We start from the raw sequence: 13,723 nt of genomic DNA, 5'->3' as shown, positions 1-13,723 counted from the left end.
GATAAATATCGTATCGTAGCAACGAATCTAAAATATATATATATATATTCATATATTTTCCCTCTACTTACCGCTTAGTGCAACCTGCTTCATTGACGCACTCACAGGGATGTTGTGGAGTTTCACCCTCGGCATCGCTCATACAATGATAAATCATACAACGCGCACAACCGATTCCCGAAATACACTCGAATGCCGAACGGAAGCGATCGGGCGCAAATTCACATGCACCCTTCCCGTTCCACTCATCATTGTAGAGTTCGTGACAGTAGCGACAACGCGCACGTTGGCTCTTCTTGATCATGTCCACATTGCTGGCAGGATCCTTAAGTATCACACCGGCGGCAATAGGTGAGGACTGAGCAGCGGCCAGTGCTTGTGCAGCTTCCAAAGCGTTGCGTTTCTTTAGCGCGCTAATCGACTCGCGACGTGCGTTAAGCACCTGCGCGCCAGCCGGCTGATCGACAACCGGATAATTGTAGTCGTGGACCTGTTGGGCGACGGTGCGATAGGAAGCAGCGGGAATAGAATGAAATAAAAAATTGGAAGAAATGTAAGTAAAAATTGTCAAGTAGTAGACACGTGGTGGAGAGGAACGACAGAGTAGAGATGGAAATGGAAAGAAAAGATTAGCATTAATTGGACTGCAGATATATAAACTAAATTCATTACCGCTGTCAGCTGCACGTAGGAGTAATTCTCACTGGTCGCAATGGCTGTTGGCAGCGATGGTGGTGGCGCTTCAAACTGACTCGACGAAACGGTGGTGATAGGTGGCGATATAATGGCAGCGCTCACTGTGGTGGTAGTTACCAGGTTGCAGTTGTTATTATTGCCTGCACCATTGTTGCCATTGCCACCGACAGTTGTTGCACTTAGCAATGCTGGCGGTGGTGGCGCTTGCAAGCTGCATGACTTCTCATTCGATATGTAGTGAATGGTGGCCTTACCATCTGTGGACCTATCCAATTCGCTCTTCTGACTAATGCGTTCACCACGATCGACACTAATACTTTCTATTGGCCAATATGAAGTGTTGCAAATAAGATTAAAGTTAGAAAAATGAGAGAAAATACATAAATTTTAGATCAACATACTGTGACTTTTTTCACTGCCTTCGGGACTTGAATATGACTTTTGTATGCAGTCGGCTTCGACGGGTAGATCTAAGGTCTGTTTGAGTAAGTGTTTGAAAAAATAAGAAGGAAGGAATATTTTGAAAATGTGCATTAAAGTCATTTTTCAATTCAACGTTACCATAAAAACGTCGTCTTCGCCAACAGAGTCGTATTTGGTGAGTGGCGGACATATTATTGATGGATTAGATTTGGCCAGGCCTAAAAGAAGAATTTAATATGGTACATTATTTAAAAATTTTACTTAAAAGATACAAAAATGTACTGCTATTCTGAATATATACATATGTATGTATATGTAAAGTACTTTACAAAAATAAAAAATTAGTATGTATAAATTAGAAGTCGATGATGTGTAAAATTTACGCTACTATCTACTGCTGAAAATCCGTGAGTTTGTTGTGATTTCTAAAGTTTCTAAATTTCTTAAGTATAAACATTTCAAAGTAACGTTAGTAAAGTAACCAAAAAATAACAAATACTCGTAATGTAAAGTCTAAATATGCAAAAAGCCAACTCAAAGAAAAGTAAGCGGAAAGATGAATAAGACAGCGATAAGAAAGTGCCTTATGAGACCCTCAGAGGCTTGTATAGCTATTAAAATTTTCATTAACCTCAGTCCTATAAGCGTCTCAAGAATAACACTGACCCAGAATTTTTTGCTTGTTAGTATACAATTTGGCAGCCAGTAGTCTGTAACATTTCAATTCTAGTGTTTTTTATTCTAATTGCAACTTACCAAGCACGAATTTGCACATTTACATTTTGTCGTATTAGAATTTAGTTTATGATTTTGTCGTTATTGTTTGTATTATTATTAATACATTATCCGATAGTGTTTTTTGAAGCAAAGTTAGAGAGAAAGAGATAAAGAAGCAGTAGAATAAAAAATCATACGAAATGTAGTAAGCGAAAGTGAGTTTATAATACAAAAAAAAATAAAAATTCTTTGAAAGAAATGCAAGTGCGTAGTATAAAAAACAAACAAATATTCTGGACAAAAAAGAAAATATACATATGTACAAAAATGCATTCCAGTATGCAAGCTTTAGTGCAGAAACTGTACTTTCGAAAACGGGTTGGATCAGGAAGTACTTGCTCTCCACCTGATTCATAGACGATACGTGGCCTGGTTTTCTACGTTTCACAGGCGCAGATTTGCTTCATAGACCTTCATGTATAAGATACCGGTGATGCCGGTAGCTTCATTTTAGCCGACTGCCGGCATAACTGCAGTCGAAGAGCGAAACTAAAATTATGATGAGGAAAATAGGAACGACAGTTTTATCATGTGAATCATCGTTAGCCTCCTTAGAGAACCTGTTAACAAAACTCACCACAATATGCTGCATGAAGGACACAAACTCCGCCCCGAGACACGCCAACGTGCTTTACAACAGAAAATACGCAGTCAGCTGTCAACGACGCCAAAGCCTCCAAGGCATTAGCGCACACAAGGGGTGGGTTTTGGGGTTCAAACCCCCCCTAAAGCTAATAACCTCAAATACAAACTGTATCTTAAAGCTAAGAATCCAGCTCTCAAGGAAATTATAAGAAATATTTATTATAATTTCTGTTGCTTGAAAAAGCGCTTTGCTTTTGCTGTAAATTTTCATGAGGAAATAAATATACGAGCATTTTTTTCTTGAGAGCTGCAAACTGATTTAAGAAATTTTGGTAGAAGAAAATTTCTTTTCCATTTCTCGTCCGTCGTTTTATATGAATTTTTCGTTTTTCTTGAGAGTTCAGTTAATTTTTTCGGAACTCGAAATATTAAAAAAATTTAGCAATCGTGAAAAATCACCATCTATCGAAAACCAGAAACCAGAAATCGAAAAAATGAACATAAAAGTGCAAAAATTCATGGAATCAATAAATTTATTTTTACTGACTCTCTTTTAAAATTTTTTATTAGGTACTTTTAAAAGTTGAGCGCATCTTGAGTTTATAGAACTTTTTATTAAACAAGTACTTCACGACTTCAAATTTAGGGGTACCGTTAATTTCTTCATGATCCAATCATCGGATCTCTAAACCAAATTACGGGACGACCCTTGAGGTACCATCTTTCCAATAAAAAAAGGGATTATCGAAATCGGTTCACGTGGTCAAAAGTTATGTATTCCGGCGTATTGATAACCTCCTTTTTTTAGAGTCGGTTAAAAGTGTTTGAGTTCTGTTAATCTTATGTAAATAAAGTGCAGTTTATGGATTTTAAAACGTTTATTTATTTATTACATACTGTACATAAAACTTGCATGAATGTATTTTAAAGAGCGTATTATCTGAAGCAAATTTTCAGTATTTTCCGGTGATATATATTCAGAAATATAAAACCCCCCCTAAAATATATTCCTGGGTGCGCCCCTGCTCCAAGGCATTAGGCCCAGATGGAATCTCCATGCAGATGCTGAAAAAGCTTAAATCTACGGGAGTAGAGTTCATCACAGTCACTTTCAACTTGTCACTGTCCACCCTATCAACCCGAGATGTGGAAATTGGGGTAGGACGATTCCCCTTTTTAAGCCAGAAAAAAAGTGAACGCAGGAAACTCGAACAGACCATTCTCCCTCCTATCCCCAGTGACAAAAAACATGGAAGTACCCCTGATTCCCAGCACAACGAAGCATCTCAAGCTAGCCGAACACCAGCATGGATTCCGGAAAATGCACAGCACGACCACAACATTGAACGCCATCACCATACAGAACAGCGACGGTCTGAACCAACGTCGACTTTGTGATAGGATGGTCCTAGTCGCTAGTTGACCTTTGAAGGCATTCGACACGATCACACGACTCTCTGCCAAGACGTCCTGGACTAGTCGCTTACAACTCGGACGAAACGGTGAATAACCAGCTATCTGTTTGCCCGCCAATCATTGTTCGAATTTCGTACCGCCAAGTCCAAGCCCGTTGAAAAAAACAGGGGGTCCCTCAAGGCGGCGTACTCTTCCCCGACGCTGTTTACTCTCCACATGGCAAACCTTCCTTCGCCAACAACGAATATCTCACCGATGTATCGTATTTCTTCAGTGCAAGGAATCTCAACATCTCCGCCGCGAAATCACCGGCCACATTCTTCACCACTTGTACCAAGCAGATCAGGCTCGAACTAGACGTCTTCGTCGATGGCGCCAAAATACCGACAATCAAGCACCTTAAAACTCTGCGAGTGTCGTTACATAGCCTGTTATCCTTCCCCGCGCACGCTTCAGCCACCTGTAACAAACTGAAAGCAAGGAAGAAAGTCCTCAAGACTCTAGAGACCCTGCTCGCAATCTATAAGGCAATCGGATGGTCACTGGCAAACTATGCATCGGCACTGTGGTCGGCAGGAACAAGCAACACTCAGTGGAAAAATCCTAAACATGCCAAAATGCAGCTCTACGAACGGCCACAGGCTCCGAGCGTCACCTGGACGCTAGATGCTGGCGGTGAAAGAACACAACACCATTTTGTCGAAGCCATTCCCCGTGGGATGTCACCGTGGAAACGATCCGCCACACGAAGCGTGAGACGTCACCTGCACGACTGGGAGCCAGACATCGAACCGTACGTAGACCATCCGTTCGACACAGCAAGACACAGAGCGGTGTTCAACAGACTACACAGTGACACAGTGAGAACGAGTCTCAACACCCGTAATGCAAACGTCGTCATAGGCGGTCAACCTCTGCCCATAAATATAGAAGAAGCGGAACTGCTGAGAGAGGCCAACTCGAAACTGGCAAACACCAGACGTGCATGCGGGCAAAGTCTCCACAACACCCAACATCTACGCGCATGCACCTCCAACCCTACGACCCTGACACCAGATACATTCTGGATTGCGGTTTTGTACTTTAAACGACGATATACAGTGACTCCAACAAGTGCCCAAGGGTGGATTTATTTTTATATATTCACAATGTTTGTCAAGTTAATTGTTTCCCCCATAAAAATATTGTCCAAGTCCCAGACAATTTTAGTCCAATGAAGTGTACGTGGATTTTCAATATTTGGTATTTGCTGACAAATTTTGAACTTTGTTCCATATAAGCATGAGTTTCTTATGAAATAAATTGCGGAAGATCATTCGCAACAAAAATTTCGAAAAAGCAGCGCCAGTTTTTATATATGTACATACACAACTAAACTGCAAAAGCCGCCACCAAAAAAAAATTATTAAAAATGAATTCTAACAAGTATATGGAATAAAACGAGCGAAACCGTCAGCAAAACAAAAAAAAATTGTCCAAAATCCCCGGTAGGTGTTAGCCTTTTAAGNTGCAAAAGCCGCCACCAAAAAAAAATTATTAAAAATGAATTCTAACAAGTTGAGTTTTATATGGAATAAAACGAGCGAAACCGTCAGCAAAACAAAAAAAAATTGTCCAAAATCCCCGGTAGGTGTTAGCCTTTTAAACTAGTACTTTGTTGTATTAAAATTGTATCGGCTAAAAACTTCATACTCAAAAAAATTCCATGAAAAAGATTGTAATTTTGAAGCCCATTTTTTTGAATTTTTGCGAATTTTGTAAAAAGTTTGCAACATTGATTGAAAAAAACTAAACAACGAATACTTCTGTGCGTAACTGTATGTATATATGTACATATGCAAGTATTTACATATGTATGTATTTACAAATAAGGAAAATTGTTAATTGAGGTAAATTACGGAAATCAAGCATTAACAAATTGCAGAAGAAGAAGCAGAAGAAGAAAAAGTGAAGTAAAAAACACAAAAGAACGCACACACAAACAAAAAAGCAACAAAGGAACTGCAGGCATTTATTTAGGCATTACAAGCCATACAGGCGCGCTTATATGCAATTGCTGTTACTTGCAGCTCAAACAATTACAACTGCATTGCGCCAGCGAGTGATAATTACCATCAATTAATTCATTGTAGGCGCGCAAAACGCCTTTGTCGAAGGCGCGCGCATCGGCAGCCGTTTGAAAAGTGAGACCATTGCGTTGTTTACCAGCACGCCAGTGATGAAATGTGGGCATCACTTTGTAATACTTCAGATCACGATTTATGACACAGCTTAAAATTACCTAAAGGGCGAAAAGTATTAGAAATATAGTTATTAAATAGTATGTAAATTGATAATATGAGTATTGACAGTTGCTAGTTTGTTGGTGTAAATAAAATTGATTGATGGTTGTATATTAAGTTATTAAATTATTAAAATTGTATTTGCAATCAAAATGATCAGATGGACCCTTATCTTATAAACGGATTTCTAATATTCCTTTTGGCAATTTTTTTCTTGTTTTTTTGTAAATTTACTTCGTTGGTTGGCTGTAGACCTAGCATACAATTAGCTAGGTTTCCCATCGAAAAATATTGATTTTATGGAATTCTAGCCTTTTTTTATACGAAAAGTTGTTTTTTTCCAATATAATATTTTTTGATTTCAAAATAAAAATATAGGGGTATATTTTTTCGGTATAGAACAATCCTAGGGGGTGTCTTTCACATGAATTTTTGGACCACTCTAATGTACATATGTAAATGTACACAAATACATACAGTGGTGGAAAAATAAATAGGTACACAACATTATAACAAAATTTTTCACAAAATTTTTAACAAAATTTTTTATTAAATAAACAAAAGAAAAATTGGAAAAATTTGTTAAAATGTCGTGTCCCTATTTATTTTCCCACCACTGTACGTCCATATTCAAAGATGTTTTCTTTCCTAGAAACAATTTTGACTTTTCATTGTCCTCTTCTTGCTGCTTGAGATTTGTCGGTAGAAAAGAAAACGCCATAAATTTGTTTTTTTTCCGGTCCCTATGTTTTTATCTATTGAAGGATAAATATTATTTTAATTTATAGCGAGACCATCGGTGTCCGCTTATGGGAGCTTTCACTTTTTATTTTATTTGTGTTAAAATTGTTGAATATGGTTTGTTTTTGGTTATTGGCCTTTGAATTATAAACTTATTTTCTTTTTTATTTTATTTTGTTTCATTTGTGGTTGTTCTTTTTATTTTTTTTGCTTAATATAATATTTTTATAATTTATAAAAAATATAATTTTTGATTTATTTTTATTAAAATTGTTGAATATTTTTGTCTAACATGTTTGTTTTTGGTTATTGCCCTTTGAATTATAAACTTCTTTTCTTTTTTATTTTATTTTATTTTTGTTTGTTTTTAATGTTTTTTTTATTTTTGGCTTCTTTTAATTTTTTTTTATAATTTAATGAACATAATAGTATTTTTATGTTATTTTTTGCTTTCATTATTATTGTTTTTATTTAATTTTTTATATTTTTTATTTACGGTTGTAGCGCCAAATGGTTGTAGGTCCAAATAAGAAGATTCCTTTGATCTTTTTTGAATTTTATACTATGTACATATGTATGTGTAATAAAATCTTGTTTGAAAAAATTTGTTGGTTATTTTGTTTTGACTTTATGCATTTAATTAAATATTTTTAATGTTTATTATTTTCAAAATTTTTATGAATTCTTTTATTTTTTGAGTTAAAAATAAAAAAATATTTTTTTATATTTTTAATTATTTCATTTATTTTTTGAATTGATTACATTTTTCCATTTTTATTTTATTTTTTTCCTAAACTTTTTTATTTTTTTTTTAGTTTTTCAATTATATGTTTTCATATTGTTTTAACCTTTTTATTTTTTTATTTTTCATTTACTTATTTTTTTTTTTTTAATTTTTCTTCTATTTTTTATTTTATTTAATTAATGTATTTAAATTTTTCTTCTACTTTCAAATAAATTTCACTAGCTTGTTTTTATTATTTTTTATCTAATTTCTTATTATTTTTTATTTCTTTATCTTTTCTATTAATACTCACACTTTGATCAGAGATTCTTTGGCCATAGATGATATATTCATGTCCAGCGGCGCCAGGGGATAGTCTAGCACGTTTCCGTATTGAAACATTTGCCAAACCACCCCCGGCGAGTGGTAACCAACCCTCGGTGCTTTCGTCTCTGGTCATAACCTGTGCGCGTACTGTAACTAAGAAGTCGCTGTAAGCAAAGGAAAAGGAAAAATTCTGAATTAGAAAAAGTTAAAAAGAAAAAGGAGAAGTTCTATGAAAAAATAATAATTTCATTTCAATAAAAATACTAAAAAGTGGAAAATATTTTCCATACATATGGCAGCATTGGTTTTTTTTTCAAACGCACTCCGAGAGTTCCCCAAGAGTTTTGCTAAGAAACGATACAAAATGGGTATCATTTAAATCCGTAAATGCCTCAAGGACGTTGTTCTAGGGAAAGGGTAAGAGTACAACGACCAAATTGCACAGAAATAAAGAAGTTAACAAAACTAGCATTCCAATGCATTCAATTCAGCGATTTAATGCTCATAAAATAGAGCAGATGGCCTCCAAAACCCAAACTGACAGTATAATTATGTAAATCTGACCGGTCGGATCAGGTGATTGTGGACACTGGCATTGTGGAAACAGGATATTGAAAAAAAAATATTATCAAGAACGCGGACAGTATCACTTGAGGTGACCCTGCCTGGCCTTGTACATACCTATTTAAGTACAGTCATGGCAAAAAGTATTGGCTCAGAGATTTTTTCACAATATATGGGACCATTTTCTTTTTAATTTTTCCGTTAATTTTTTATGACGATACGGTTCATACTACAACAAAAAACATTAAAAATATAACTTCTAAACTTTGTGCGAAATTTAATAAATTTTCACGCAAATTTTAAACATTTAAATCAGATTTTTAGAGTTTTTTAAGTATGTAGTTTTGTAGGCCATAGTATAATAAAGTGCAAATTTGAAGTAGCTAGGACTTACCGTGGATTTTTGGCACTTTCTTCCCTGCAAAAAGAAATTTCGAAAATACTTTGTATGGAAAATATGCGAAACACCTTCAATNGGCCATAGTATAATAAAGTGCAAATTTGAAGTAGCTAGGACTTACCGTGGCTTTTTGGCACTTTCTTCCCTGCAAAAAGAAATTTCGAAAATACTTTGTATGGAAAATATGCGAAACACCTTCAATAAAAAAAATAATCTCAAAAATCAACGCGATGTTTAGCAACTTCAAACTTGCATTTTTCATACTAAAATTTAATGGGCTACAAAACTGCATTGTTTTATTTTTTATCTATTTTTTTATTTTTATTTTTTATATATTTTTTTATCTTTATTTTTTATACTTAGTTTAGTGTTTTTAATTTAATTTTTTTGTATTGTTTTCNTGTTTTATTTTTTATCTATTTTTTTATTTTTATTTTTTATATATTTTTTTTTATCTTTATTTTTTATACTTAGTTTAGTGTTTTTAATTTAATTTTTTTGTATTGTTTTTACTTTGTATTTGTCAATTTATTTTTATGGTTTTAATTTAATTTTTTACTTTTAGCCGATTTCTTTTTAATTTTGTAGTATACATTTCTTTTGCGTAATTCAAATTTTTCTTCTATTTTTTATTTACGGTTGTAACGCCAAACGGGTGTAGTGCCAAATAAGATTTATTTGATCTTTTCTTATTTTTTTTCAAATGTATGTGTGTGTGTACATACATATAATTAAAAACTATTTTATTAAATTTTTGTAGTCTCACTGTCTTGTCTTATTTTTTGATTTTATGTATGTATATTATTAAACATTTTTTTGTTTTTTATTATTTTCAAAATGTTTATATATGTACGTTTTATTAGTTCTTTAATTCTTAAAATAATTTAATTTTAATTTTTTTTAATTAATTTTACTTTTAAATTTCATTTATCTTCTTTAATTATATTTTTTTTCTTTTCATTTAATTTTTTTTATTTTGTTATCCTTTTTTATTTGTTTAGTTTTTCAATTTTATTGTTTATTTTGTTTTTTCCTTTTTAATTTTTTATGGTTGTTTTTATTACATATATTTTAATTTCTCACTTTTATTTTTTTAACTTTGTAGATGTTTTTTATTTAATTAAAATAATTTAAAATTTTCTTTTATTTTTTATTTAATTTAATTTATTTGTTGGCCATATTTTTCACGCAAAACGAAAAAATCTAAAATATATGCTTTGCATGGAAATTATATGAAACACCTTCAAAAAAAAAATTCTCAAAAATTTACGTGATCTTTAAGCAACTTCAAACTTGATTTTTTATACAAAAATTGAATGGACTACAAAACTGCATGCTTGCACATATCGTGAAAAATTCTCTGTGCCAATACTTTTCGCCATTAGTGTATCTACAAACAGACATGCAAACATTCATATCAATTTAGTAAGAATCAGCTGCGGAACAGGTTACTGTTAATCGCTTCTATATGTATTTCTGTGTGTGCGTAAACATCCGCATTAATGGAAACACAACAAATTAATAAAGGGACGCCCTTTAGAGCGTTTTAAACCCACCGAGCTGCAGTTAAAAATAACAATGTTGCATGGCAAGAATTTATAGACAACCTTCAACAAATGCAAACAGCAGCAAATTTGTTTCCTCCTGTTTTTTGCATAGTAACTAAGTCCTTCATTGGCTGCACGAAACAGTTTGCCATTACATACAAACATACACGCATATGTACACACAATACGGTTGAATAAAAATACAATAATTGGACGCACAAACAGGTGGCAGCGCTATTTTGCTGCAGTCAAACAAGTACCTGTGGCAAATTGCAAAGGGGATACTTAGCTGTTCCAATTGAAGTTTTGGAGCTTGCGCTGAAATTGTAGGGATTAAAGTTGTTGTATACATACATATGTATGAATGTGTTCGTGTCTGTGCGACTTCCTGTCGACGCTCTCGTGCGTCCTGCATAAACTCGAATTTTTTACATATATATACATGACACTATGTACAACTTCAAATCTCTCAAATTCGCAGGCATTTCACATAAGTGAGCGCCAATGATGAAGAGAGCGAACGATGCGGTGAAGTACTCGTATGGAGCAACGATATAATAAAGTAATAAACTGATACAACTTTATGAATGGAGTTCTTATGTTTAACTAAGTACATCTACGTATGTATGTACAGACTGGCCAACGAAAAAAATTGGTGTGGCTTTGGCAATGGCATTGGCGGCAGTATCGCTCGCTCAATGGCATTTTGGCTGGCTTTCAAGCAACCTTCCGCTTCTCACCATTTTCGTGTTGTGTTGCTGCTGCTGCTGCTGCTGCCGATGCCAGCCAGCTATTTCCTGATTGTCGTTTCAAGGATTTTCATAATGTTGCTTCAATGTTACTTCAATGCAAGCGTTCCCTGAATTCATTGAATGAAATGTCGAAAATGGTGGTGAATGAATTCGGAGGCAATGTGATGTGTACACACAGTACACATATATGTACATATGTACGAGCTATCTTGATGGAGTGAGTGAAATTTGCCCTAATTTTTTTTACATTATCTACTGCCTTGGCAAAAGGTAAATCGATTGTACATAGGAAGGAGAATTTTTGGCTTGGTGACGAAAAAAAGTGTATCCGATAGCGAAAATAGTTCTAAAAGTACGACTGAAAAGTATAGCGTAGTAATGGTTCCATTTTTATCAACTCGAATAGCTGGAAAGACTGAAAAATATTTCGTCAAAATTTTGAAAGCCCAATCAAAGCACTATGGACCGCAGTTCATCAAAAGTGGCGTAAATATGAAGCCATTGATCGATTTTAATGAGGCTTCGTACAAGAGGGGGTTTGGGCTCGCTGCTTTAAAATGGCGAATCCAAAATGGCGTATGAATTAAAAAAAAAATTATTATTACATTTTTACGAAACTGTATATAGCGGGGTTTTTCGGCTCGCTGATTACGAATCTAACGTCAGATTTGGAAAATTCAAAACGGTGGATGACTTAAAAAAAATTATAAAATTTTTTTGAAACTGGCTATAGGGGGGTGTTTTGGGGGTAGCTATTTACGAATCTGAAGTCAGATTTGGAAAATTCAAAATGGTGGATGACTTAAAAAAAAAAATTTAATTTTTATGAAAACGTCTATGGGGGTTTTTGGGCTGGCTGATTACGAATCTAAAGTCAGATGACTTAAAAAATGTTGGGTCTAATCATTGAACTCGTGTCGATCGAAAAATTTGAAATTTTTGTATAGAAAATAATACGAAAATTTCATGATTTCCGATCGACACGAGTTCAGTGATTAGACCCATTATAAAATTTTTTTGAAACTGTTTATAGGGGGGTGTTTTAGGGGTAGCTATTTACGATTCTGAAGTCAGATTTTGAAAATTCAAAATGGCGGATGACTTAAAAAGAAATATAAAATTTTTAGGGAACTTGGAATATTTAAAATGACGGTTCCAATATGGCGGATCTAATCAAGTTGATTCAGATGACAGTTGTTCTTCCGAATTTGAAAATGAAGAGCAAACAGAAAGCGAACTACTTGACTCCCTTCAATGGAAGAATGAAGATTTGACTTGGTCAGAAAAAACGATCCAATCCATGTTTACATGGAAGCAACAGTAAGGAACGTCTTTCAGCTTTACAGGCTAAGCCTGGCGCAAGTCCCTGTAAAAAAATGTCGCTGAGATATTACGCATACATATCGCCTGGATCCATGGCCATCGCGACATCAAACGAAAGTGCAAGGCTGATTGACGATCTATTGCGCACCATAGCTCGACATTGTCGGATACAAACAATTCGTTGCGCGTCAAAGAGAAAATCGTGAATAACTTTAGTCTCTTAGTCTTTAGTATACTGGCAATTTTTTCTTCTGCAAATAATAGAGAGGGCATTTTTGAATCGAATTCTGAGATAGGGTGTTTTTCAAAAAAATTCTGAAATAGGGGCGTTCTTGAAAAGTTGTTTGAGATAGGGCGTTTTCGAACTGGCTGCCGAGATAGGTCGATCTTGCACGCTTCTTCAAGGATAAATTATGAAATGTATGCCTTTTCCCAGAAATAATACATTTAAGAATAGTAGTATGAGTAGTAGATAAAGCGTAGTAGCGTAGTAAATTTCAAATTTTCTCGAAAGTGAATCTCATAGTGAATCTACTACGATCGCTTAGTAAATTTCTAACCCTGCTGCGCTTTCGTCCCACGCGACTGCATACATGCATTTTATTTGTGGTGGACCACCACTTTTCTCTTCCCCAAAATGCGGTCGTTGTTGCCAAAAATCAATGTCAAATCGGTCCAACAGCTCAAGAAATCATTAGCCGGTGTTCTTTTTTTTTACATATTTCATGGTAATTTATAATAGAGAAGGGCTTGGCTTTACGTGGCAATTCTGACGGGCGGCACCTGCAGATTTTTTATAATTTTTGCACAATGTTTGAAATATGGATTTATACAGTGTTTGTTATAGAATGAGCTAGACTTTTGTAAAAAAAATAATAAAAATTACAGAAAAATAGCCAAAATTTATCAAAATATTGCTGGCTTAATTAGCTGAGCACAAGTGTAAATATTCAAATTCAAATTACCTGGCATTTGTGCAGTTATACTTCTAATCCTCTCTGATACAACACTGTAGAAATTTATACATTTTTCATTCATTTCACTGCAGTATTTCGTACAAAAAGATATGTACATATGTATGTTTGTATGTAGGTACGTATGTATATCCAATTTGATATTTGTGCAGCGGTATAGAAAAGAGGCGTGCGACCAGGCAATGTCCCTGA

The 13,723-nt window shown here is 34.4% G+C and overlaps 1 protein-coding gene across 1 annotated transcript in view; it reads right to left on the bottom strand.

Moving 5' to 3' along the window:
- Spred (Sprouty-related protein with EVH-1 domain) overlaps positions 1-13,723 on the bottom strand; it is a 44,664-nt gene that overhangs the window by 1,022 nt on the left and 29,919 nt on the right. Inside the window, 6 exon segments of the mRNA XM_017619433.1 lie at positions 72-490; positions 673-1,016; positions 1,098-1,173; positions 1,258-1,337; positions 6,010-6,178; positions 7,958-8,135. Of these exon segments, the coding sequence (XP_017474922.1) occupies positions 72-490; positions 673-1,016; positions 1,098-1,173; positions 1,258-1,337; positions 6,010-6,178; positions 7,958-8,135 (1,266 nt within the window).

This window comes from Rhagoletis zephyria, unplaced genomic scaffold (assembly GCF_001687245.7).
Source record: "Rhagoletis zephyria isolate East Lansing unplaced genomic scaffold, Rhagoletis_zephyria_1.1 Rzeph_scaffold_01864, whole genome shotgun sequence".
Classification (NCBI taxonomy): Eukaryota; Metazoa; Arthropoda; class Insecta; order Diptera; family Tephritidae; genus Rhagoletis; species Rhagoletis zephyria.
The sequence above is the reverse complement of the archived record's forward strand: the minus strand, read 5'-3'. Positions and strand labels throughout refer to the sequence as shown.